This window comes from Ambystoma mexicanum, chromosome 1q (assembly GCF_040938575.1).
Source record: "Ambystoma mexicanum isolate Mex_15411 chromosome 1q, UKY_AmexF1_1, whole genome shotgun sequence".
Taxonomy (NCBI): Eukaryota; Metazoa; Chordata; class Amphibia; order Caudata; family Ambystomatidae; genus Ambystoma; species Ambystoma mexicanum.
The window spans coordinates 309,649,220-309,675,367 of record NC_090922.1 but is presented as its reverse complement, the minus strand read 5'-3'; the positions used below and the strand labels follow the sequence as shown (position 1 = coordinate 309,675,367).

Below are 26,148 nucleotides of genomic sequence, written 5' to 3'. Positions count from 1 at the left end.
ATCTTCTTTTAAAGGGCAACATGAACGCTCTAGACATTTAGTGATTTTAACGGAGTCCACAATGACTCTGATGGCCCAAACGAACGTCCAACCTTCTCTAGAATGTGGCCCCACCAACCAGAGGTAAATGCAGCAACGGAGATGGCTGCAGGAGGATGGAGGAACCTGCACAAAACAGACTGGCAGCTCAACAAGCAAACGTGGATGGCACACTAGCAAAATGGCCCCTGTAGAAGGACAGTGGCACCTAGGATGGCCCAGAGAAGCAAAATATGGTGAGTCATTGGGCTCCCAACACCCTTACAGGCGGCAATAGCTCCAGGCAGCGAGGTGGGAGATACTGGTGGTAAAAAGCAACGAAAGAATGTTTCCAGAATGGTAGGTCTGGTTCAAACAGACTACGTGTACTAGCAGCAGATAGTTTACAATACAGAGAGGATGCCCAGAACCCAAAATGCTAAGTGGAGCAAAGGCAAGAGACCTGTCCCACAAGTATGGGCAGACTGGGTCTCAAAAATTGGCTATACTGATTGACACCAAAATCTTGGAGCAGGTAAGCAAACCATGAAACACTGTTCCTGTTGTACAAGCACCTTGCAAATATCTAATACATAAACCTGCTCACCGTACAAACATCCGGCAGAACAGAGTAGGAAAAAGGTTATCAGATATGTGCCTTTACTCACAAGGAGATCGCCTTGGCCATACCACCAATACCAGTTTGAGATATAGAATAAAGGTTTTGATAGCCGTCAGTTCCAATGGCCCCAGAAGCCATCAAAAAGCAAGTGACAGCCCATCAGGAAGTGCGTTTGCCTTCCTAGAGAGAAGAATTGGTGTGGACCAGTTCAAACCACTAAAGAGGGGGAACGTGTTGGGCTCACAAACAGGACAAGAGCGAAGAGTCATTCTAGGACTGCCTCGTGGTTTCCCTGAACAAAGTTTAATTGCGCAGAATAGGACTTAAAAAACCTATTAGTACCCCAATGGAAAAAACCTATTAGTACCCCAGTAGCTAATATAAAGGTACATCTGGCTGTGAGAAACCTGAGGGTATTCCCACTCCAACTCTCCTTGGATCCTCTACGCAGGTGGCCAGGGAAAGGCCATTGCTTTTGGATCCTGACCCGGGGGGCAGAGAAGCGAGCGAGTATCACCTGGGAAGAGGTCCTTGATGATTGATACTGGAGTGCCCTTAGGTGATGCATGGTATCCCATTGACAACCAACCTAACCCTCCGACGATTATGGGCCATTTTAAGCCAGCTCCCCTCATTTCCCCACGTGAGACTTGACAGAACTGAGACGAAGAAGAGGAGACAAAGTAATGCACACTAGGCCATGTCACCACGTTAGTACTGGGACGAGGAAGCTGCCTTCAAAGTGTAGTGCATGTTCTCTTACCCATGGCCAAGCAAATCCGATTGTAAGTACACACCGGCAACCTTTCAAAAGGATGCAGGTGTATAAAGGGAGACAGAATTGGCAGCAAAAGGAGAAACAGGGAGGCCTGTGGGAAGGAGACCAGCAGGAGACCCGTGTTCAGGGGAAGCCGCCGTGGTGGGACCTGTGGAGGAGCCAGGACATCGCCACAAAGCCCAAAAAGCCTGCCCAGCCAAAGGATAGTCGGGCCACTAGGCTGTTTCAGGGGCAGGAGCCTGCATGGCGAAGGAACCAGCAGCTGGAACTGCTGGAGAGAGCGGGATGCTGTCTGCGTCCAGAAGGAGGCAGTGGATCAACCAGCAAGGCGAAGACAAGCCCCGAAGTAAGAGTGGGCTCACAGCAGCTGGCCCGCTGCTCGGCGAGGCTGGGAGAAGCAGCAGAAGCCACCACGGAAGCACGCTGAACACCGGTGAATGTGGGGAGAGGCAATCAGCAACTGTGGTCATTCCTAGCGGGTGGCAGAGAGGTAATACTTTCGAACTGAAGGAAAAATCTGCAAATAAACACGCTAAATACGTATTTAATACCAAACTAAATGGGAACTTGAAATTGAGCATATTGAGCACTTGTTAAACACCAAACTTGTAATTGCGCACATTGAATATCTGGTGAATACCGAACTGAACAAATCTCGCAATTAAGCTTGTTGAATATAAAATTAAGTGCAGCTTTTTGGGAAAAGCAAGTAACCAAAGACAGCAAAAGGGAAAGTGCCCATATGATAAAACACAAAAAAGGGTACCAGTGTGAAAGAGTGCCAGATAAAGGTGGGTCAGGAGTAAGACCACCACAAAGTGAACTTTACAGATAAACGCAGTGCTGCAAGGCGAAAGACTGGTAGGAGGTGTGCGACATACTCTGGTAAAGCCTGGAGGAGTCAGAGGAGAAACCAGAGAAGTGTGAATATTGTCCACAAAGCCAAGAGGCCAACAAAGAAGGATCCTGGTTGCGTGACCTGTGATGGATGGACTGTGTGGTCCGACGACAGCACCTAGACAAGTGAGCCCTAAACTGAGAACCAAGAAAGGGCACTGCAAGTGAATGGATGAAGAAATCCAGGAACACGGACAAGCTGACCTTACGCTGTGTTAAATCTTTGTTTGAAAGACTGAAAGAAGCATACCGACGAAGCTGAAGTCTTGGGGAAGGGAATCCTGAGATGTGAGGAGTTCTACTTGTCTCGAGAAGAAGCCTCAAGACCCCTTTTTTCTTTTGAACTGTGCTGCTTGGAACTTGGGGCAGGAAACCCCCAAGGATTGGGGGATGGGGTGGAGAAATATAAAAGTGTTGATAACATAAAATGAGACACTAGAATCTCCAAAATTGAATTCTGCCCTAACACCATCATACTATACCTTTTCTACATGTGGAGGTGCCCACCATTCCCTCAGCAACTACTCACTTACAATTGTTTTCCCCCAACCTGTATGCTTCATGGGTTTTCTTTTTTAAAACTGCTTTAATAAAAATTTATTTCGAATGGAATGCGTCCTCCAATGCATTCCTCATCTTTGACATGTTAATGTCCAGCTTCAGCTGCTTGAGAAAACTTTTCGGCACAGGGTGCCCTGCATCAATGGCGTTGAGTCGACATCCCTCGAAGGACTCCATCGGGGTGTGACGTCATCGAAGAACATATGTTGGTCTCAGTTCCATTTCTCTGCAACAGCATTTGCTTAGTCTAACGAGAATCGGCGCACCTCATCGACTCGTTTGAGAAATTCTTCAAAAATCCTTTGATAGGTCTTCATCTTCGACACCAACACCGAAGACCGGTTTTAAAAAATGCCGGGACTGCGGGTCCAAGATGTCTCTTACTGACCTGGACCGTGTTTGCTTGTGGTGTCTCGGGGAGGACCACAACATGGCCAGTTGTTCCAAGTGTCAGGCCATGACAGAAAAGGCCTTGAGGGAGCAGAAGGGGAAACTCCAGGTAGGAAGAATACCCAAATCCCATAAGCCCCAACCTGCTAAGCCTTTGACCGAAGAGTCAAAAGGAGACTCTGCTCGAAGGAAGAAGGGGAAGCGCTCGAAGAGTGGCTCCCACCGCTCTTTGCCATCGGTGAAAAAGTCGAAGGAGGCACTGGAGGACGCCTTTGTCGACGTTTTTGTCCGACGACTCACCCGAAAGGGTTGCACGTGCCACAAAAAAAAAATTTCCGAAAGGAAATGTTAATATATGAAAAACAAGGTCATGCTCCTACCAAGCCTGCAAAGCAAGCCGGTAAGGATAGGTCTCCCTCGAAATCCTGTGCGCCCTTGAGCCTGGGAAAAAGACCTGACAAACAGTGAGCCTTCAAGGCCTTCTTCTGATGAAAAGCACAAAGAAGTCGTGGCAAACGTCTTCGACACCATCGAGACCTTCGACACCATCAAAAACGTAGATGCCATCGGTGTCCTCACGCCTGCCAGGCTCTCGACATAGATGTCGATAACTTTGAAAACAGCTACGCCACATACGCTGGCTGTTCCATCGAAGCCAAGCGCCCTTCCTCAATCTGCACCAATAAAGCCGTTGAAGCCTACACTATCTGAAAAGGTTTATACTCCTTTAGCCAGAAAGGAGTTTTTGAAATCACTCTCCAATCTATGAAGAGGAACGCTCCGATGAGGAAGATGCTGATTTTGGGTTGCAATATGGGACACCCAATTCTCCATAGTGTGATATCAGAGGAGTCCAGGATTAAAGATCTATATGACAATTTACTGTCTGCGAGTGGAGTTGATACTTCACCCGAACTGGAGTCCGGTAGGCCTGAGCCTGGCGAACATGCAGACACTCCATAAACACATGTCCAGAGTTGTAGAGTACTTAGGATGGAGCAGACCACCACTCCATTATGAACAGGAACATCAAAGCGATATTTTGGATAAAGATCCTCGGACAGACCCTGTTTTGCACTTCCATATGGCATTACAAAAGAGGGTGGTTTCAAATTGGGAAGCTCCAGAGACCAAACCGGCAGTTAAGAATCTGACAAAAAAAAAAATAACACCCCTCCAGTAGGGACCCCGACTACCTGTTGAAACACCCCACTCTGGAGAGCCAGGTGGTGCAGGCAGCTACAGCAACTTCAAAACAGGCAGCGTGCCCTACCATCCCTCCTGATAGGGACGACAAGCGTGTAGATGGATGGGGGCGAAAGGCATTTTCAGCAGGGAGCATGGCACTGAAATCAGCCAACTCCACGTGTGCCCCAACAACATTTTCGTATACTCTGAGAGATTGCATATCTATGGCAGCAGAGCATAGTCCCGAGGGGGAAGAAAGGGATGGTATCTTGGCCAGTGTTAAGCACAGCAAAGAAGCTAATTGTGAAGCCCTTCGGTCAGCATTGGATACTGCAGATAGTTTAAGCAGATCAATGGCTACCAGCACCGTGATGCACAGATCTGCGTGGTTGAGGTCTGGTTATGGACCAGATGTGCAGTCTAGGCTTCTCAACATGCCTTTTGACATGTCTCATCTTTTTGACAGCACGGCTGAAGAGAGCCTCGAGAAGTAGCAGACCTCGAAGGCAGCAGCCAAGTCTTTAGGCACTGCCGTTCGGCAACCTCAGCCTTTTCGTACTAGGGACCAACCGTGGAGTGGTAGATCTTTTGCTACTACTGTGCAGTTGGAAGGGCGAGAGGAATGGCCAGTCAAAGAAGCCAAAGAAGGTTTCTTCGTAGTGGACAAGGTTGTGGTGCGAAGCCAGCTCAAGCAGTAGCCTCCTTACCATCGGCTTCTGCAGCAGCCGCCACAAAACCACTCTGAGGTCTTGAGTCACAGTACACCAGTGGGGGCAGACTCTCAGCTTCTGCAAGAATGGCGAGACATTACTTCAGATGCTTGGGCTCTGGAAACAGTAGCCCATGGTTACTGCCTTCCTTTCATAAAACGACCTCAGAACAATCCACCGGCGAGCCGCTCTTAGATGGTTCCGGATCCGCTCCTTGTGCAGGAAGTTTTATCCCTGCTGGAGAAAGGTGCCATAGAACCTGTACCTGTAGCGGAGAGGAACAAGTGATGGTACTCCCAATATTTTTTGATCCCCAAAAAGGACGGAGAACTGAGACCCATCTTGGACTTGAGATATTTGAACAAGTTCCTCAGGAAGGACAAGTTAAATATGGTCACACTTTCTCAGATCCTTCAGGCCCTCCAACATCAGGATTGATTGGTGTCATTGGACCTCCAGGATGCTTATTTTCATGTGCCTATCCATCTCAAACACAAAAAATACCTGGAGACTCGCAGTTGGCTGTTCTCACCATCAGTTTCCGGTTTTGCCTTTCGGGCTGACCTCCGCCCTGAGGGTTTTCACCAAACTGATGATGATGGTGGTGGTGGCAGAAAAGCTTAGGAGAGGGGGCAGATTCACGTCTACCCCTACCTGGACGATTGGCTGATCAGGGCGCATTCTCCCGAACAAGCCCTGGATCATCAGAAAGTCACCTGCCACTCTCAACAGATTGGGCTTCTCCCTCAATTACAAGAAGTCCCATATGATACCTTCTCAACGGCTCCAGTACATCGTGGCTGTTTTGGAGCCATCCTTGGGAAAAAGCTTGCCACCCAAGGTGAGGGCTCAAGACATTCTTCAGATGGTTACCAAATTTCTGAATGCCCAGGATCTTCCGTCCTTCGATTTTTCTTGAGGTTGCTCGGCCTCATGGCATCCTGCATTTTTCTGTTGCCAGAAGCCAGATTGAGAATGTGATCCCTTCAGTGGGCTCTAACACAATAGTCCCAGTTTTCAGGAAAAATGTCAGACCGACTTCAGATTCCAGACAGGGTCTCAGTATTTTCTGTGGTGGGCCTGCAGGGAGAATATTCTGAAGGGGGAACCCTTTGGCAAACATGGCCGGAGATTACAGTAGTCACGGACACCTCGCTCACAGGGTGGGGAGCCCATGCCAACGATCTGACAGTCAACGGTCGGTGGTCTCCATCGGAGTCCAAACTACACATCAAACTTTTGGAGCGGAGGGCAATCGGACTAGCCCTGAAGGCCTTCCTGCCCTCTGTCCGGGGAAAGAATGTCCAGATAACGACGGACAACACTGTGGCCATGTATTACCTCAACAATAAAGGCGGGGTAGGGTCACTGCCACTGTGCAGAGAGGCAATGCAGCTCTGGTACTAGGCAATTCAAGAAGGAATCTCTCTATCAGCAGTTCACCTGGCCGGAGGGGAGAACACGGCGGGAGAAGCTCCGAGCAGCCAGAGCACAGTCTCCTACGAGTGGGAACTAGCTCGGGAAGTCCTTCAAGAGATTTTCACCCTTTGGGGAACCCCTCAAGTAGATCTGTTCACAACCGAGGTCAACCGGAAGTGCGAAAGATATAGCTCAAGGGAATTTCCCCAAGAGGAGCTCTGGGAGATGCGTTCGTAGTGAACTGGGAGTTTACAGTCCTGTACGGGTTTCCTCCAGTCCCAGTCATTCCTCATGTGATCAGGAGGTTGAGAAAGTTCAGGAAGTGCATGATGCTAATTGCCCTGGATTAAGCTAGGAGGATGTGGTTCCCGGACCTTCTAGACATGTCCATCTGTCCTTTGATACGTCTTCCACAGAGAGAGGATCTTCTATCACGAGAGGAGGGTCAGGTTCTCCACCCAGAGGTCAACATTCTCAACCTTCACACTTGGTTTCTGAAAGGTTGAGATATAAGAATTGGGACCACCCAGATGACGTTATGGTGGTGTTGTTTTCGGCTAGAAGACCAGCAATAAAATCCTTGTACTGTTGCTGTTGGAACAAGTTTTGTAACTGGTGCAAGGCAAAGAATGTGGATCCTTTTCGGTGTAAAACGCCAGACATATTGTCCTTCCTTCTATCGGTCGCCAATTCGGGACTCCAGATTGGTACTATTAAAGTCTATCTGGCAGCGATGTCCATTTTTAAGCGCTTGTCAGAGGAATGCTCTTACTTCAAAATCCCACAGGCAACTCAATCCCCAAAAGGACTCACTAATGTGTATCCTCCATCTCCTTTCCAGCGGTCATCTTGATTCTATCACGGTTCTCATGCCGCGAGTGCCGCCGTACTAAGGAAACTTTTACAAAGTGCTTTAAATTTTAGTTGTACTTTTCTAGATTAGACAGTTTCCCCTAATTAGTAACACCCTATAACAGGTTACTGAACATGTACCTATGTTGCTTTGTAGGCACTTACTTTCCAACATGACAGCCCCATCTACCTACTGGGACTACATTTAACCGTTAGAAAGGAAGAACAGCACAGAGCTCCCTCATATGAGCTCACTTAGTAAGTAGATCCTTTTTATATTTCTAACCGCACGGCCTTTCAAGTGTGTTCTTGTAACATGTAAGCTAAAACACATAATATTCTGTTTCAGTCAATAAAATGACTAAATCCTCCTGAAGAACTGTTGTAATATCCAACGGGGAAACACGTGTTGAGGACAGAGACAGTGGAAAAACTTCCTTTTGAGGACACACAAAGCAGAAAAACGTTCCTTTTCAGAAGGAAATTACTTTCATCCTTAAACCAACAAAGCAATACCTCTGACAAAACAATAGAGGTCACAGAAAAATACTTAATTTTGGAATTATGATAAAAACTTGATAAAAAGACAAGTATCTTTCAATCAAGAGTCAAGCAAACCCAGGACATTACTCCTATGATTATACAGTAGAGGTCACAGAGCAGGTCTAAAACTTTGGAATCAAGATACAAATTCAATCTAAAGTCAAGTATCTTTCAAGCATAAGTCAAGGAAACTCCTGACATTGGGGGATACATAAAGGGATTTTAGCTATTAAAACTGTGGACATCTACACCTATTAATGAATAGAGTGTACGAATCACAGAAAAAACTACATTACAAACTGCATCAATAAAACCTCATTGATGCAATTTACTAGATCGCCTGTGCTTTATTTACTTTCTAATTCTGATACTGGACAGCGTCAGTATAAGGAGATAGTGCAGTGTTTGGCAAACATACTTCTACAGCTACCAAACAGACCACCCAATAGAACAAGGAATCGCTCCAAGTAGCCTTAAACCTGAAAGCTAGCTTATTTCTCAGGTTCCGGTTTTGGACCTAAACCTGGTCTTAAAGTTCCTAATGTGTGCACCTTTTGAACCCCTTCACACGTGTCCTCGAAGGTTAACCTTTAAAACCATTTTATTTGTTGCTCTCACATCAGCCCGCAGAGTGAGTTGCAGGCAATATCAGTAAAGCCACCCTTTACATCTTCTACAAGGACAAAATTGTCTTGAAGGTCAAAACTTCATTTTTACCGAAAATCGTTTCGGGTTTTCATTTGAACCAGGAAATTGTCCTTCCCTCCTTCTACCCTACTCACCCTGGTAAGAGGGAAGAAAGACTTCCCATTTCGAGAACATCCAAATTAAGGTTGGATGATCAACTATTCATAGGGTATACAGGACACAAATTGGGTCAAGCTGTTACCAAACAAACCTTATATAGGTGGATCATTTTGGCTATTTCCGAGTGCTACAGTCTGGCAGGGAAAGACTCTCCTGAAGGTTTGCGGGCTCATTCCACCAGGGGCATGGCCACATCTACAGCCCTTCAAAGGGGAGTACCTATAAAGAATATATGTGATGCTGCAAAGTGGTCATTAATACACACGTTTATAAAGCATTATGCTCTGGATGCATCCCATTCTCAAGATTTTGCTTTCGGCAAGGCAGTACTTTGTTCTGCCCTGGAAAATGTTTAATATATATAAATTCTACGCCCTCCTCCAAATTCTAATACTGCTTTGGGAGTCTGTCAAAGAGGAGGAATACGTTGTAGGACACAATCCATTCAAAGAACAAGTTACTTACCCCTGGTAACGTTCTATCGACTGGATGTTCCTCCAACTTCTTCCTCATCGCTCTCCCATCCTACCCCTCTGTAGAATTTCCCATAAGGTTGAGTACTGTCATGCTCGTGTTTATGGGCATCTCTGCCGCATGAGGAGGAGGAAAAACAGAACTGAGGCCAACGGGTGCCGCGCGTGCTATAAATGTTCTCCGATGAGGTCCACCCTCGAAAGAGGCCTTCGAGGGACATCTACTCAACGCCATCGACGCAGGGAGCTCTCTGCCGAAAAAAGGTTTTCCAAAGCAGCTGAAGCTGGACATTAACATGTCAAAGATGAGGAATATGTTGGAGGAACAGCCAGTCGAAAGAACATTACCAGGGGTAAATAACTTGTTTGTCTCACTATAAAATGTATTCTAGTATTCCACATATGCACAGAGATAGTGTTTATGATAAAGGAAGAATCCATGTTTGAAAAGTAACCTTTGTGAGATCATGTAAAGCAACCACCTCACACTGCCAAATCAGTAATAGGTTACAGGGGTTATGAAGGAGAATCTCCTGTTGACCCAAACCACTGCTGGCTATCCACTCAGGCTTTCACTGTAGGGTGCAACTATTACAAATATTCAGGGAAGCAGTCCTTAAGGTTAGACATTTCTTTGAACTGCAAAATTAAAGAGTCAACCAGTAAGACCAGCATTGTACCTAATCAAATTATTTCCCAATGTTGGGAAGATGCAAGAACAAAATATCTTCTCGGCAAAATGTAAGGAGCCTGGACTTGAGCTTAATAGAGCAAAGTTATGGTCTTTAAATCCCCCCCTTCTCTGAGCCTTGCCCAGAGAAAATTGAGGTAGATGGCCATACACTGGACCAAGTGGGGCATTTTGACTATCTAGATATTAGATTCCATGAGGTGGGGGGGAGAGGGCTAACCAACTCCTTAAATCCAAGGTAAGCCTAACTAAGCATAGCAGCCAATTCGGTCCTTTTTTTCGGGACATGGTAGTGGGGCAATTTCCCTAGCACTAGCATCATTTGATAAGCAAGCTCTGCCTGCGCCCCTTTAGAGATCTGGGGCTTTGCAAATACAAAACTGCTGTCCCCTGTTGAGAACATTAACTTTAATGAAGTTGCCGCTCCCGTCTTGACACATCTAGAATTGCAAGTACTGCCTCTGGCTTATTTAGTTGCCCTCAAGCCAGCCCTGTATTGGGTGAGAGTTTGGTCTTCTCCAATCCTGGCCCCCTACAAAGATGCTGCAAGTGATTTTTTGCAATTGAAAGGTGCAAAAAGCCAGGGCTAGGTCCTCAATGTGAAAAAGATGCTGTGCCGTCTAGGCCTTAGACACTTGGGAAAATCCCAATGAGTGTTGCCCTTCACTTAAGGCAGAGCTTAAGATGATCACCAAACGCAATGCCTTTGGGAGCCTGCAGCCCCAAAGTCAGGCCCTGAAAAATGGCCCTGTATTCCTCTCGCCAAGTTTGCTGGTGTTAGGAAAGTTTTTCTGCAGTCCAACTAAGGTCTTAGTAAAACCATTCAACAGAGGGTATCCCTACATATTATCCCCCACCAAAAATATTGCTGTACATATGGTTGTTTGTCTCGCCGTAGGCAATATTTTTGTGGGGATAATTTGTGGGAGCGGGGGTTGCAGGGGAGTCCCCTGCAGGGTCCATGGCTCAATATCGCCGCAAAAATATGGCGTAGACAGAGCAGCCAGTTTTACCTTAGGAGGGAAAGAGGGCTTTAGAATCAGTTCAACTGAAATTGTAATGCAAAAGGTCCAAAGAAACACTGAAACACTATGTATTGTAAAATAAATATTGGAGGAAATCCGTACTGTCACATTATATATAAAACCACAATTAAAAAAACACAACACTATGCTTGAAGGTACACAGAACAAAGCATTTGACCTAATTTGTTCTAGGGAAGTCAAACCTATTTAAACACATTCAGTATAGGACACACCTATGCTTGGGGAGTAAAAACAATAGTTACTTTCAGATCACATTCAGTAATACCATGGTAGTAGACCCTAACAATTGTACCGTGATGCTCAGCAAGAAATCACATAATAAAGCAAATGGACAATATAGGTTTTGTCAATAGTGGAACACTTATTCTAGGTACAGTAAAAGCCTATAACTACTTTTGTGATAACAGTTATACTTTGTGAGTAAAACATAAGGATGTAATATTCAATTACAGGTGCATTTGAGATCAGTGAAACACAGATTGAGATAAGCAGTAACGTGTTACTTATTTTAGGATGGCACACAACTAATACAAATTAAGTAAAACACATACGTTTTCAAGGAGCTACGACTGTTTGTGTCCGTCTAAAACAGGGAAAGCAAAACCCAGTGTTACATTTTATGAATGACTCAAGGTTATTCTAGGTAGGTAAAACCTACTGCAGACTTATTCAGGACAGGCTAACAGCAAGTGAGGGGAAGCAAGACCACCCAGTTGGGGGACACTCATACATTTATCCGAACAGGAATAGTGAAGTGAAACCAACAACATTACTTTTGGAAAGAGACACAACCAATTCACAGGGGCGTAAAATAACCTTATATATACTCTGTTAAAATGGCAAAACGGTTTCTGAGGAAAGAAAGATGTTATACACTTTTCAGAATGGCAAAACGTTTCTAAGGTAAGTAATAACTTTTGCAACTGTTCACTCTCAGTTAGTTACCAACCAACTTCTTTTGCAAGTAACTTTTAAACTATTATTCTCTTTTCTAGGCAAAAGGCCCAACCCTTTAAAAGTCTTTCCCTTATTCTTGGAGCAGGAGTGTACTCAGTGGCCGAAGGAGTCACTAGGATCTAGTGTCCAACGGCCAGTATCAGGATGAGCATTTTACTTTAGGGTTAGTTGAGGGTCCAGGGGCTTCACAGAAGACACCACAGGAGGATTCCAGCAATGAGCCTGCATGAGAGGACTCCCAATCACAGAAGACACCCCAAAACTACACAGGAATCACAAGAGACGTACGGTAAGTAAATATAGTACCTCAGCACAAAAGAAGATTTTGCAGCAGGAGGACTCAAGGATCTGCAGCCAAAAACCTGGTTGGTGGATTCCTTGTCATGGTGACTGAAAACAGGACCTTGGAAGAGACTTTGCAGCAGGGATCAACGGGGAAAGCTCTATGCAAGGTTTTCCTTGCAGCTGGTTCAACTCTGTGGATTTGGTGCCTTTTCAGGAGTGCAGAAGTAGACAGAATATCGCTGGTAAGATTCTCGTCATTACAAAGGTCCAGCACTCTGGTGAGGGGACTTTTCAGACTGGAATCGTGTCTCTGGAGATCCAGCAGGATGCCCACGAAGTTTCAGCAAGATTTGGAATTCTGAAGATTTTGCACCGCACAATGGCTCGAGGTCCCAGGGTACTGGGGTAATGCAGCAAAAGCAAGGTCGCAGCACGGCATGAGATGACTCAGAAAGCAGGTCTTCTTGAGTCTAGTAAATCTCACCAGGCTCTGGGCCGGGGTGGTCGTTTTTGGAATCCCCAGGTCGATTGGAAGGAAGGGCTATAGCAGGCTCCAGTTATACAGCAGGCTCTATATGGTCGCTGGAAATCATCTCGGCCGCTTTTCCTTCATCACCCTCTTCGGTTTTGGTTCCAGTGGTCGACTTGTCTTCAGCTTCCAGGTTCAGAGTATTTAACAGGAACTACAGAAAAACCTCTGCACTCTCTCCCTGCGTTTTACAACAAGGTATAGTCTGGTTGTCCAATAAGGACAGCCAGCCCCCCCGCCACTGGGATTTGTCCCCATTCAGGCAAGGAGGAAGACAAAGGGCTATGGAGTTTTGGACTCCTCCCTAGCTTCCTGCCTTCACAGACAGACTGGAGCCTGGGAGGAGAATCCAGGGGACTCCCGCCGACGATACAAATCACACATAGGAATTTCATGCCATGGATGTCAGAGGAAGGAACAAGAAAGGACAAGGAACACAGAAATGGCGAAACAAAACAAGACAGGTGCCATTTTGGTAAACTGAGCAGCCGTGGGTGCCTTTACCAGAGCTGTGCACACAGCCCGCAGTAAAGGTGCACCAAATTAATAAAAAGGTATCACTGCCGCCAGCCATTAAAGTTAAACTTGTCCCTGAAACAGAATTGTTACAGTTTTAGTGTGAAAGGGGTTACATTGTATGTCCCCAGCACTCCTCATAATGTGGGGTGTGCTGGTTTCACCAAATATGTAAAAAGGGATCCAAAGATCCTTTCTACCCTTGGGAACTGTATTTCTCACAAGGCTAGCCAGAGTAAGTTAAAAGGGGAGCCCAAAGGGCAACTCAGCAACAATAGGCAGTATGTGCCAAAAAGACACTATGGATTCCAAGATGGCCGCCGGCAGTGAAGGTCGCGTCTGAACTGCGCTCCCGCCGGGCCGCCAACAATAAAGCACAGTAAATGGTGAAATCCGAGAGTTTCAGCATCGGATCTTCACCTGCAACTCCCCAGAAGCAGACGGCACAAGGGCGGCGTGAATTCCCGCAACGAGAAATCCCTGGGCTGATATCGCCGCCGAGAGAAGCAGGGCCCTACCCCATCGAGGGAAATCACAGCAGACTCCCGGGAGAGGCCGCCGGGAGGACCGCCCAGAGGGCCAGGAGGTGCGCGCAGGACCTCCGGACTTTCCCCCTGGGAGAAGCGCCAAGGGGGATAACACTCAGACGCCCGCGGACACCCCGCGCCCACATCGGCAAAACAACTGCGGGTGCGGAGGGGGCGCCAGGGCTAGTGCGAGGCCCTCCCTCCCTCCCCTCCCCCTCGCATAAGCGGCGTGGAAGTGAAGTGAACTCCTGCACACGGGCGGGATAGGCGGCAGGCAGGCCCCCATCGGATCCCCACCGGGGACCCTAGTGCCTGTGGGACGGGCAGAAGATCACCCAAGGCCACGCGAGACACACAGGAGATCGGCGAGAAGGAGGGGCACTGCCGCAGAGGGAAGGAGCAGCAGAGACAGAGGTGAGAGTGCGAGCAAGGCTTCCCTCCCTCTACCAACCGCACACAAGAGCACCTCTTCCTGGACACCTGTCCCCGGTCATACGCACGACACAGGCGCGACAGCTGCCCCCCACACCGCCCCCAGCATCTGCCAAACAGCATAGCACGGAAGGGGGGAGCGGCTAAAGGGGGGGGTGGAAACGGACCCCAAAACAACACAGAGCAAGCTGCATAGAGAAAGAGCGATTGGGCGAGACAATGCACTCTCCACACAGTAAATCAACGCCACAACCAGTCATTCTGCGGCCCCCCACCACATGCAATTGGTGGATGAAGAGAACCCTCCCTGATCAATCCCATAACCTGAGACGCCACGGGGAGCTACCGCAGGCGCGGCACCACAACCCCTCAAGAGATGTCTTGAGTCATAACTGGACTCCCATCATCAGGGAAAATGTCTAGGGCGAAAGGGAAGGGGGCGCATCTCAAGCGATGACGCAGCCACCCAGACAAGACTCCAATTTACTCCATTTGTGGTCGTAGGAGGCCACGGCATCCTCAAGGGACAGATCGACAGAAGCCACAACGGATATCACCCCCCCGAACAAGTGCAATCTCCCCTCGTCAAAAGATGACATGCATGCCTGGTTCGTGGAGTTGCAAGACAAGTTCATGTCCACAGTGGAAGACCAATTTACCTCAATGAGGAACGATATGAGACAGGCAGTCCAGGAAGTGAAATTAGATGTAGCCACGCTGGAGGAAAGGACAGACACCATTGAGAGAATAGTGCAAAATGTTGAAGACGAAGCTAGACAAAACAGCGAAACGCAGCAACACCTAGTTCGGTTAACCCATAATCTAGAAATCCAGTGTGAAGACTTGGAAAACAGCTCCCGCAGATCCAATATCCGCATTAAGTACATGCCCGAGTCAGTGCTGGATAAGGACCTCAAGACTGGTTCAAGAAGTATTCAGAGATATATTAGAGGAGCAAGAAGCGGCGAACATTGGAATCGACAGATTACACCGGGTGGGGCCGAGAAGAACGGGCGCCCCAGGGGAAAGACCAAGGGATGTACTGGCGGCTCTCTCATCTTACCCACAGAAGGAGCAGATCCTACGAAGAGCGAGGCAAATGGATCACATTAGGATGAACGGGGCAGACATTCAGTTATATCAGGATCTGGCATTGGCGACACTATTGAAGAGGAGGGAGATGGCCCCACTGGTGAGGGAGTGGTGGCGAAGGAGATAAGATAAGTGGACATTCCCTTTTGGCCTTCTGTTCGAGTGGGAGGGTAAACAGAGAAGAGTGACCACCAGTGAGGAAGGACTTTGTATAATGGGCCTGCAAACGGAGGAGGTTGACCCGAGGGGAGCCAGAACCAAGCGGGGCCACATAAGAAGCCGAGAGGATGGGACACTGTGCGGGAAAAAAGAGAAACAGAATGGGGGTGGGCTCTCAGGGCAACCCGCAGGGGAGTAGAAGAAATACTCTGACACAAATTGTCAGCTCAATCCAAGTTGGGGATAGGCGGGAGTAGACTAAAATGAGTAATCTCGGAATATCAGATGTACAGCGGCCTGGCGGGGGTCCAGGAAAGGACTCTATCCAGGTCTGAGGACGAAGCGGGGTTTAGGACTCCCCGCAAAGTTTATCCCGAGCCAAGTGAGGGCAAGGAGCGATAGGTGTAACGCCCTAGCAACCTTAGGTGCCTGGGCCCTCCTCGGGTTGAAAGTTGAGTTTATGTTAACTGTTAGGGGGTTGTTGGGGAGGAAAATGGGAGGGGGGAACCCCGGAAGAGAGACGGGATCACAACAAGCGGGAAAGTCAGCAGCAACGCTAGGCTGAATAAGATGGGGGAAGTTCAGATTCTTCTCACTAAACGCGAGAGGGCTGTATTCTGTTACTCCAGGAGACACATAAAAGCCCAGGACAGACAGAAGGTAAACCTCAGAGGGTACACGGTCTGGGCACAGGCGAACGGCGGGGAAAATAGAGCAGGAGTGATGATAGCTGCTAAAAAGGGACTAGCGGCAACTCCCACAGATTCTAAGGTAGACAGGGAAGGGGGGTACGCATTTGCAAATGTCATACTCTTGGGGTCTCCAGCTAGCCCTAGCGACAATATAGGCACCAAACACAGGGCAAGAAGGCTTCCTCCGAGACACCCTGGAGAAACGACAGGGGTTTGTGAAAGGTGTGGTAATTTTGGGAGGAGACCTAAACATGGCCTGGCAACCTAGAGTGGATAGGAGTGCGGGTGGTTCTCAAGGTCAGGGGGCCCCATCAAAACAACTCAAACAGAAGATGGAGCAGTTGGCACTACAAGACGCCTGGAGGGAACTGAAGGGTCAGGCAAGTGGGTTTACGTACTACTTGCATGTGCACAACACAATGTCGAGAATAGATTATTTCTGGGTGTCGGTGGGACTGATCGGGAAGATACAAGGATTGGAAATGAGCTCTATTGCATTGTCAGACCATGCCCCGCTGTGGTTGGACATCCAGACTCCCAAAAGGGAAAGAGGCCTCTGGAGGTGAAGGCTGCCGCCGGATATTCTTTCGGACCAGGTGATGGGACAAGCAATAGGAGACAAAATCAAAGAATTCTTTGAAATGAATGACACTGGAGAAGTACCTCTAGGGACCGTATGGGAAGCCTTCGAAGCAGTGATCCGGGGTCACTTTATAGCATTAAAGGCCACTAAGGATAAGCAGAAGTATGACTGGCAACGAACGCTGGAAAAGAAAATAACAGATATCCAAGGGGAGCTGGCGGTCCACCCCACCAGAAGCCTCAAAAAAGCACTAAAACATGTACAGGGTCAACTTGATATGCTTCATAATAAAAAGGCAGAAAGATCCCTCCTCTATCTAAAACAAAGATACTACATCAAGGCTAAAAAGGCAGATAAATACCTCGCAAGACAACTCAGAAAAACAAAATTCAATGACAATCTTGAACATCAATGATGCAAATGGAAAAACACAAACACGCACTAAGGACATAGGGGAGGCCTTCAAGGCATTCTATAAAGAGCTCTATGCGTCAGAGCACCCGGGTGAAGAGAAACAAGAGATTCCTACAATCACTCCCATTACCAACAATATCAGAGGATGACAAAATAGCGCTGGAATCACGGATAACAGAAGAAGTCCAGAGGGCAATAGCAGACCTTCCAAATTCTAAGGCACCAGGCCCAGATGGCTACACGGCCCCCTTCTATAAAAAATATGCAGACATTCTCACTCCAGTCCTGACCAGGCTACTGAACACATTCAAGGACAGTGGAAATGTTACCCCCTCCATGAATGAGGCAAAGGTCCTAGTGTTCCATAAATCAGGTAAAGACCCCACCCTCCCAGGCTCATACCGCCCCATTGCCCTGATGAATTTGGACACAAAGATCTACACCAAGGTTCTGGCTGCCAGACTGTCTCCCCTCCTCCCGTCCCTAATAAACACAGACCATTCGGGCTTTATACCCGGCAGGCAAACACACGACAACTTAAGAATAATAGGTAGAAAAAACAGGCATTACCCATACACCGGCAATACTACTGTCCTTAGACGCCAAGAATGCATTTGACCGGGTAGAGTGGTCCATTCTTTTTAAGACACTGCATCACATGGGATTCGGAGAACAATTTATAAATATGGTCAAAGCAAACTACAAATCCCCATCCATTAGAATTGCAATAAACGGGGAAGTCACAGACAGGGTGGAGATTTCAAGAGGAACTAAGCAGGGTTGCCCCCTCTCCTATACGCCATATTCTTGGAACACCTCCTTATCAAATTGAGGGAATCGGCAGGGGTAAGGGGGATAGAGATGGCGGGCAGACAACACAAAGTCATAGCATACGCAGATGACATGCTTCTGGCCCTGGAGGCCCCGGTTAGTTCCCTACCACAAACCCTAAAAGAACGAGGTCTTCGGAGAGATATCAGGATCATAAATAAACAAGAAGAAATCCGAGATCCTTTTTTAGCAGGGGACAAGGGGACACTGATAGAAGAGGCGGGTTTCCTAGGACTAGAAATAGCAGAGGAGGGTATCAAGTACCTAGGGGTGACACTCACACATAAGGTGGATGGGCTATCTGCGAGTAACTACCCACAGATGCTGGCTAAATTGAAGAAAGATCTAGATAGGTGGAATCCGCTAAGGGTCTCCTGGTGGGGCAGAATACAATCCGTGAAAATAAACATACTCCCCCAGGTACTATATTATTTCCATGCCCTCCCAATAACGGTCCCAAACTCCTTCTTTAAAGCTCTGTCAAAGGCTATCTCGACCTACTGTGGAACAGGAAACCCCCACGGGTGGCCAGAGCCATCCTTACAGCTCCAACCAAGGCAGGCGGAATGGCACTTCCACACTTCAGGAGATATTATCAACCAGCACAACTCTGGGTCCTGAAAGAATGGCTGGGGGATGATCAAAGATCAATTTGGGTGACACAAGATAGGGTGGTCGCCAGGACCCCCCTGGAGGACCTACTGTGGAAGCACAAACAGCATAGACATCCGAATCTTCGCATAAGCGAGGTCATGAAAACCACCTTAAAAGCCTGGGACGAACAAACCAAGAGGGGAATAAGGACCACCTCACTGGCCCCCTTCACGCCCATAAATCGAAACCCACGATTCCCACCGGGTCTTGATCCGGGTGCATTCGAAAAATGGGAAGCCGCAGGGTGCAGGAAAGTAGGGGAAATGATCCAAAACAAAGAAATAAGAACATTCGCGGACTGCAAAAAAATGTGGTACCTCACAGAAGCGGATAGATACAAATATGAACAAATCAAACACTGGATTACTACCCCTGAGGTCTTTCAGAGTGCCACCAGGGACCTACACCATTTGAAAAATTCCTAATCGCCAATCCAAAAGACAAGACACTGGTGTCCACACTATACCAATTTATCAACACACAAGAAGAAGAAATCAAATGGACATTCATGAAAAGATGAGAAAGCACGCTGGGGGAAGAGATTTCCAGACAGCAATGGACAGAGCTGTGGGAGGGAATCCCAAAACTCACCCAGGCAGTTCAAACCAGAGAAATGTGGCTTAAAATAATTACTCAATGGCATTACACTCCAGAGAGGCTCAAAACAATGTACCCGACAACGTAGTATCGCTGTTGGAGGGGATGTCGGGTACCTGGTTCATGGAGACACATTTGGTGGGACTGTCAGGGGGTCAAGGGCTTCTGGAGGGAAGTGCAAGCAGAAATATCGAAAATGTTCCCAGAGGCCGACCAAATGGGGGAGCGGGTATGGATGTGCGGTTTTAAGGACTCACAGGCCAAGAAACTACATAAAGCACAACGGAGAAGCCTCATGGGTCTAGTCATTGCGGCATGGGCAACGATTGCCCAAAACTGGAAAAAACAAAATCCGCCACTAGCATTCACCTGGCTGCAGAAGGTGTGGTCGCAAATGACTATGGAAAAGATTATGCATAACCTGCAGGATCATAAGAACTCCTTCATGAAGGAATAGGGGGTGGTTTTGGAATACCTGAAGTCAGACTATATGGAACAATGGTGCCCACACAACATCAAAATTTCGGATATATACAGCACGTAAACTTTCCTGATGCGGATCTGAATGAGGAGCAAATCTTCCGGGGGGGGGGGGGGGGGGGGGGAGAGGACGGGGTGGTTGGGAGGGTGCTTTGTGGGTTAAAGGTGTTGATGGTTTATGATATGAAAACAATAAAAATATGTTTTAAAAAAAGGCACTAAGGCGAGTCTAAAAAATGACACCCATAAAAAGAGTAAAAGACTGTGGAAAAAGGTTCCCACTCACTGACTTATAAGGAAAAAGAGTCCACCAGTAAAGCAAAACGTTGAGGGGTTGACAGAGGTCAGGCAGATTTATCATTACTATGAAAATCTTACCCAACAGCCGGGGAGTAGTAAACCCTTTCCGGATAGCATACACCCACCTTTTGAGTGTTCTTTATTTGTCCGCTTCAGACTGGGTCTACTGCAAACTGCCAGGTACAGACATGATTGGTCAAATCAATACTGCTTGTTGCCCACGCTGTAAACAAGCTGCTGATACCCTGATCCACTTTACGTTAAACCCATCATTAATGGAGCTACCGCGTAGGTATTTATTACCTCTTTTACTTGGCATAGGGTTGAGAAGCATGAGGGAATCAATGCAGGTCCTCATTAATACGATGGAGTAGAAAGTGTTATCTACCTCTGCCAGGTATGTTCATCGTGCCTGGCTTCTACGAAGAAAGTTGTTGGGCATCGATTTAAATCAACCATAGGCTACCCTCGAGGCTGCAAGCTGTGCCCACCCCCTGTAGTTCAATTAACTTTTTTCTTTTTTCTAAAAAGCACCTTTTGAGGCTGCAAGCTTTGCTCTCCTCTCAAGGACTAAGTTACATTTCAAAGATGTTGGTTTAATTTATTTCACTTTTCCACAATGAATGTGGCCTTATGCGCCTTGGAATTGTCATCTGTGGTCTTATTGGATTTATTAGGCTAACTGAATGTGATTTTATCGATTGTGATTGTGTATTGTGCTAAAGGACAAATCCGAATAAAGCCTTAAAGAAACCAAATTTAAAATAAAATATTTCACATGCTCTTAAAGTTGCTGAGCAATTGGTTCAAATACAATGGAAGATGCTTAAAGGAACAGCAATATATACATGTTTGAATCTCACATCCAAACCTTTATGGCTCACCTTTATCACAGCATCAGCAGGAGGATTGCCTCTCTCAATTACAATCAAACTGTAGTCCTCATTTGTATGCCCAGGAAAAACCTTGAAGACTGGCGGCTGAGTGTCGGGAGCCAAATCAACATCTAGACGTTCCAAGCTAACACGCGGAACTTTCTTTAGCATAGTCACATCACCATCACTGTTTCTGCCTCTGAAAATTTATAAAACATACATCTTCAGCCCCTTGAGGCATCAAAAGTCATGTTCCACAAGTCAATAAAACTTTACTTTAGAATGTAGGTTGGTTGTGGAAATGCTCAGGAAACAAGATATACATTACACAACATGTACAGCTGAACTGCATCAAAACTAGCTACGAAGATATATTCTCATACCATGCTGCTAAGCAAACTTGTGGATCCAGCTTGCTGTTCTAATGCGCTCATTTCTCTGATGCAGAGAATAAAACAACCTCACTGCAAGAAATGTCAACGAGAGAATGATTTCGTCCTGAAACACCAAAAGGAATACATTTATGGCTATCCATGTTACACATGCTGGTGAAGGAAGACGCTTTCAGCAACGTTGGTTGTGAAGGATATGTTTTGTCTGAAGATCTAGCTTTTGAAATGTCTGGACTGGTGGCAACCTCAACTTAAAGATTGGTTTATATTATAATCAGGATCACTTTGATGAGGAAGATATGAGGTTCAGTATCCCGCATACATGAATGAAGAATAATGACATTTTTATAAGGCGCAACACGCCCAAAGGCCTCAGTGCGCACTGAAAATAAAGTCAAACCAGAGAATCAAAGCAGAGAACTACAACGCCTTCATCTTCGGAGTTTAAGAAAGCCATGAAAACTTTTCTCTTAAAGTGGCACAGGTCAGGAATGTTTCTAAGATAAAGTGGTATCGAGTTCCAGATGAGCGGAGAACAAACAAAGCTAGTACTGCCAAAGTTCTGTAGTTAACGCAGTTCAGAACGCTTTTCCCGGTCTGATTCTAGAAGAGATGGGCGAGGGACAAGTTTTCTTTCTGGCTTACAAGTATGAGAAAGGGCTGAGAGCCCTGGATGTCCCAGGGAGGGTAACCTATAGGGGGGCCTGCAGAAAAGAAGCACCATAGATTATTTTGTGGTGTGACTTTAAGACTGGCATAGGGCAAGGCTATCAGGGTGGTGGAGAGACTAGAAAGTGATTATCATCTTCAGATATTGTCCTATGATGTTAATGTGGTGGAGAGCGTGAACACATCAGATTTAATGCATCAAAACTCTCCATCAAACACGAGCAACAGATGCACTTTAAAATGGTCAGCGGTACAGTTTGACCATAAGTGAACGCTGTTTAAGTCTTCTGAATGTGCTACTGAGGAAACCTAATTGTTATTCACCAATCCATTAATGATGGCACACTCGCTCACAGCTGATGATTCGAGACCCCTTCTGTAAAGGGAAATTAAACAAAGGAGAAGGTTACAGAGGGCACCAATTTGGTATAATAAATCATGCAGAGTAGCCAAAAGAGAACTCCTAGAAGAGCAAAAAAATGAGCCCAAAGACATGGCCAGAATAACAGCAAAAAGCCTGGCCTACTGAATGCCCAAAAGCATGGAAAGAAGGAACAAATTTCGTGATGCATAATATAAGGCAGCAATAGAGGGGAATTTGGGCCATCACTACTGAGACTACAAAAGATCCCTTGGAAACATCAGCATCCCACTGCAATATATTGGAGACTGCATGGGTAAAACATTTCTCCACACTATATGAAATTGACTATATGGACAATCTGAGGGACATATCTGGAATAAGGACCATTCCAGTAGATAATACCAATACAAACCTAATCTTCTCCTATGCAGAAGTTATTAAAGTGGTCCTGAAGGCAGCTAACGGCAAAAGTCCAAACCCAGACTACTGCTTGGCAGATGCTTATAAAATTGACCCAGGGTTTTGGGTACCATTACTCACAGCACTTTTCAAGGCAATTGGCAAGACCAAAGTTTTCCACAATTCATGGAAGCAGGCAACACAAGTTCCCATTTTTAAGAAGGGAAATTGGGAGGATGCCGGATGCTATAGGCCAATATCCCTGTTGGATGCAGAAGCCAAATTATTTGGAAGGCTAATTTATAATGGGTACTGCACTGCACAAAGGAATACTACCCAATAATTGATACCCAATATGGTTTCAGGGAAGGGGTTGCTATGTGCGAGCAGGCCCTAAATGTACTCTTGCTTACTAACAAGGCAAGGCTAGAACATGGAAATCCAATCCATTTGCCTTTCATGGACCTATCATCAGCCTTTGACTGATGACCAGGGAACAGCTACGGATATTGTTACGGGACAAGGGAACGCCAGTGGCTTTATTAAAGGTTTTAAAGAGATTGTACTCAGATCTGGTGATCCAAGTGAGACACTGCTTAGTGGCGAGTTGTCCGCTCCATTCCCCTCAGAGACAAGAGTACGTCAAGGCTGTGTTTTAGCTCCACCTTTTTCAAATCTATACATGAACGATTTAGAAATTTACTTCACTGGAGAAGGTGGCCCGCTTCCATTATTTCTCTATGCAGATGACACCATACTATTGGCACACACCCAAAAAGGCGTTAGACTCTTGTGAACAAATTTGAGCAGTTTATGGATAAGCGTGCGTCGACGGCGAATACCACCAAACCTAAACTGATGTTGGGCAGAGGAAGTGAAGGTATCTGGTGCAAAAAGGAAAATATGGAATGGGTAGAGAAGTTTGGTTACCTTGGGTTCACGGTTTCCACATTTCTAGGATGTGGGACCCATATCAAAAGAGCATTAAGCCGCATGAAGCAGACGAATGGTGCCATTTTTCACTTTGCCAAAAATATTGGGGCTCCACAGTGAACCATATGCTACGTGTGTATAGAACAAAATCTGTGAAAACTGTGGCATATTGGTCTGGTTGTTACACCAGAAAAGTAATCCCATAGTCGAATGATATGTATAATATGTTGGTAAGAAGCAAATCGCATCATGTGAAAAACATTGCAATCCAAGAATCGTCAATGTAACCAAAGGGCGTCCATTTTGTGAAATGTCGGCCATTTGCTTTTTTCCTTTCTGTCAAAAGCTTTGAAAATATATTCTATGCTTCAAACTCACACACAGTGCGAGGCCACGGCCTGAATGCTGAAATACTAACAGACAGGAATGTCAAACTGTGCAGAAATACATTGTTTTTCTCTCGGACCAAGTCCTTGAAGTCGAGCAGAAGCCGCATCTAATCAGTAGTCCAGGTGCCGGTTTGTCTTGCAAGCGCTGTTGTAAAAGGCAGTTAAACATGAATTATATTCTCCTAGCGGTGCTCCTTCACGGAGTGTGGTATTTTCTGCTTCAGAACTATCTGACCCTTAGCTCATGGGCCGAAACACACAGATAACGTAGTAGAACAAGTTACTCTCTTACCTGGTAACGTTCTTTCGATGGGATGGTCCGACGACGTATTCCATATCTATGACAGTAATCACCACAGCTGTGCACTTTGAAAAATGTTCGGCGTCTGTGTCCTGCGTCGACGACGTTCATGCGCCGTCCTCAAGGACCTCATCCGACGGACGACGTCACCCGATGTGATAAGTAGGACGCACGACGCACGTAGCCTCAGTTGTAGTTTTTTCCCCAGAACGTGGCCATCAGTCTTCTGCCAGTCTGACATACAAAGCCTTGCGGAAACGTAAGATGCAATCGCATAAGAAATTCTGTAGCGGGGAAGGTAGGGAGGGAGCGATATGGAATACGTCGTCGTACCATCCCATCGAAGGAACGTCACCAGGTAAGAGAGTAACTTGTTCTTCGAGGGGATTGGGTCCTCCGACGTATTCCAGATCTATGACAGACTCCCAAAGCAGTACCAATGAAAGGAGGTGGGAAAAGAATTTAGAAAACAGAAATTTAGCATGCTCAATCAAATTGCGGAGTAAAGTACCGCCTTGCCAAAGGCCAGATCCTGCCCCCGGATGGAATCGAGGCAATAGTGACGTACAAAAGTATGTACCAAAGACCAGGTGGCTGCATCACAGATGTTGCGAACCCCTCTGCAGGGCAGTAGAGGCAGCCATACCCCTGGTAGAATGGGCCCGTAAACCGACCAGTGGGTCCTTACCCGCCAAGCAGTAACACTCAGATAGCCAAAATAATCCAGCGAGACAAAGTCGGTTTCGTCATAGCCTGTCCCAAACGCTTTCCAGGGTAACCAATAAAGAGCTGATCGTCCACTCTGATCCGGGACATGCGTGAAATATAAAAGCTTAACGCTCTCCTAGGATCAAGCCTATGGAGCTTCTCCTCCACATCCTGGTAAGGAAGAGGAGGATAAAATGCCGGAAGAACAACCTTCTGGCCTAAATGAAATTCCGACGCCACCTTCGGATGAAAAGAAGGACGAACTCCAAGGACAACCCTGTACTTCTGAAACACAGTGAAAGGTGGCTTAACTGGAAGTACCCGTAACTCACTCACTCTGCAAGCGGAAGTGACCGCAACTAAAAATACAGTTTTCAGAGTAAACAGTCTCAAAAAGCATGAATGCAAAGGCTTAAATGGAGCACCCATCAGAAACTTGAGAACAAGGTTCAAATCCCTACCGGGCACCTGGAAAGGTGACAGAGGGAACACATTAGTGAGCCCTTTCAGAAACTGAGAAATTATAGGAATTTTAAAATAGGAACACTTCAGACGAGCGCTTAAATATGGACAGCGCCACCAGGTAACCTTTAATGGTACCCACTTGAAGGCCCCTGTGGGCCAAAGAAAGCAAAAAAGACAGAACCATGGGAATTTCACATGCAAAAGGATCCACATTCTTAACCCTGCACCAGTCGCAGAACTGTCTCCAACGGCAACGGTACAGGGACTTTGTTGCGGGCCTTCTGGCCGAAAGCAACACCTCCATCACGTCTTCAGGGAGGTCCCAATCCTTATACCTCAACCTTTCAGAAACAAAGCGTGAAGGTTGAGGGACCTGACCTCTGGATGGAGAACCTGACCCCCCCCTCCCGTGAGAGCAGATCGTCTCGGTAGGGAAGATGACGTGGAGGGCAGATGGACAAGTCGAGAAGGTCCGGGTACCTCGTCCTCCGGGCCCACGCCGGAGCAACGAGGATCATCCGGGAACCAAACCTCCGTAACCTCTGCAGTACTTGCGGGATGACGGGGACTGGAGGAAACGCGTACAGCAGTGGGAATGACCACTCCACCA

The 26,148-nt window shown here is 46.8% G+C and overlaps 1 protein-coding gene across 1 annotated transcript in view; it reads right to left on the bottom strand.

Annotated features, from left to right (window-relative positions):
* The window catches only part of TRIM28 (tripartite motif containing 28), a 980,216-nt gene that overhangs the window by 357,914 nt on the left and 596,154 nt on the right, over nt 1-26,148 (bottom strand). Inside the window, exon 12 of the mRNA XM_069639014.1 lies at nt 20,928-21,117. Coding sequence (XP_069495115.1) covers nt 20,928-21,117 — 190 coding nt within the window. The remainder of the gene's footprint in view (nt 1-20,927; nt 21,118-26,148) is intronic.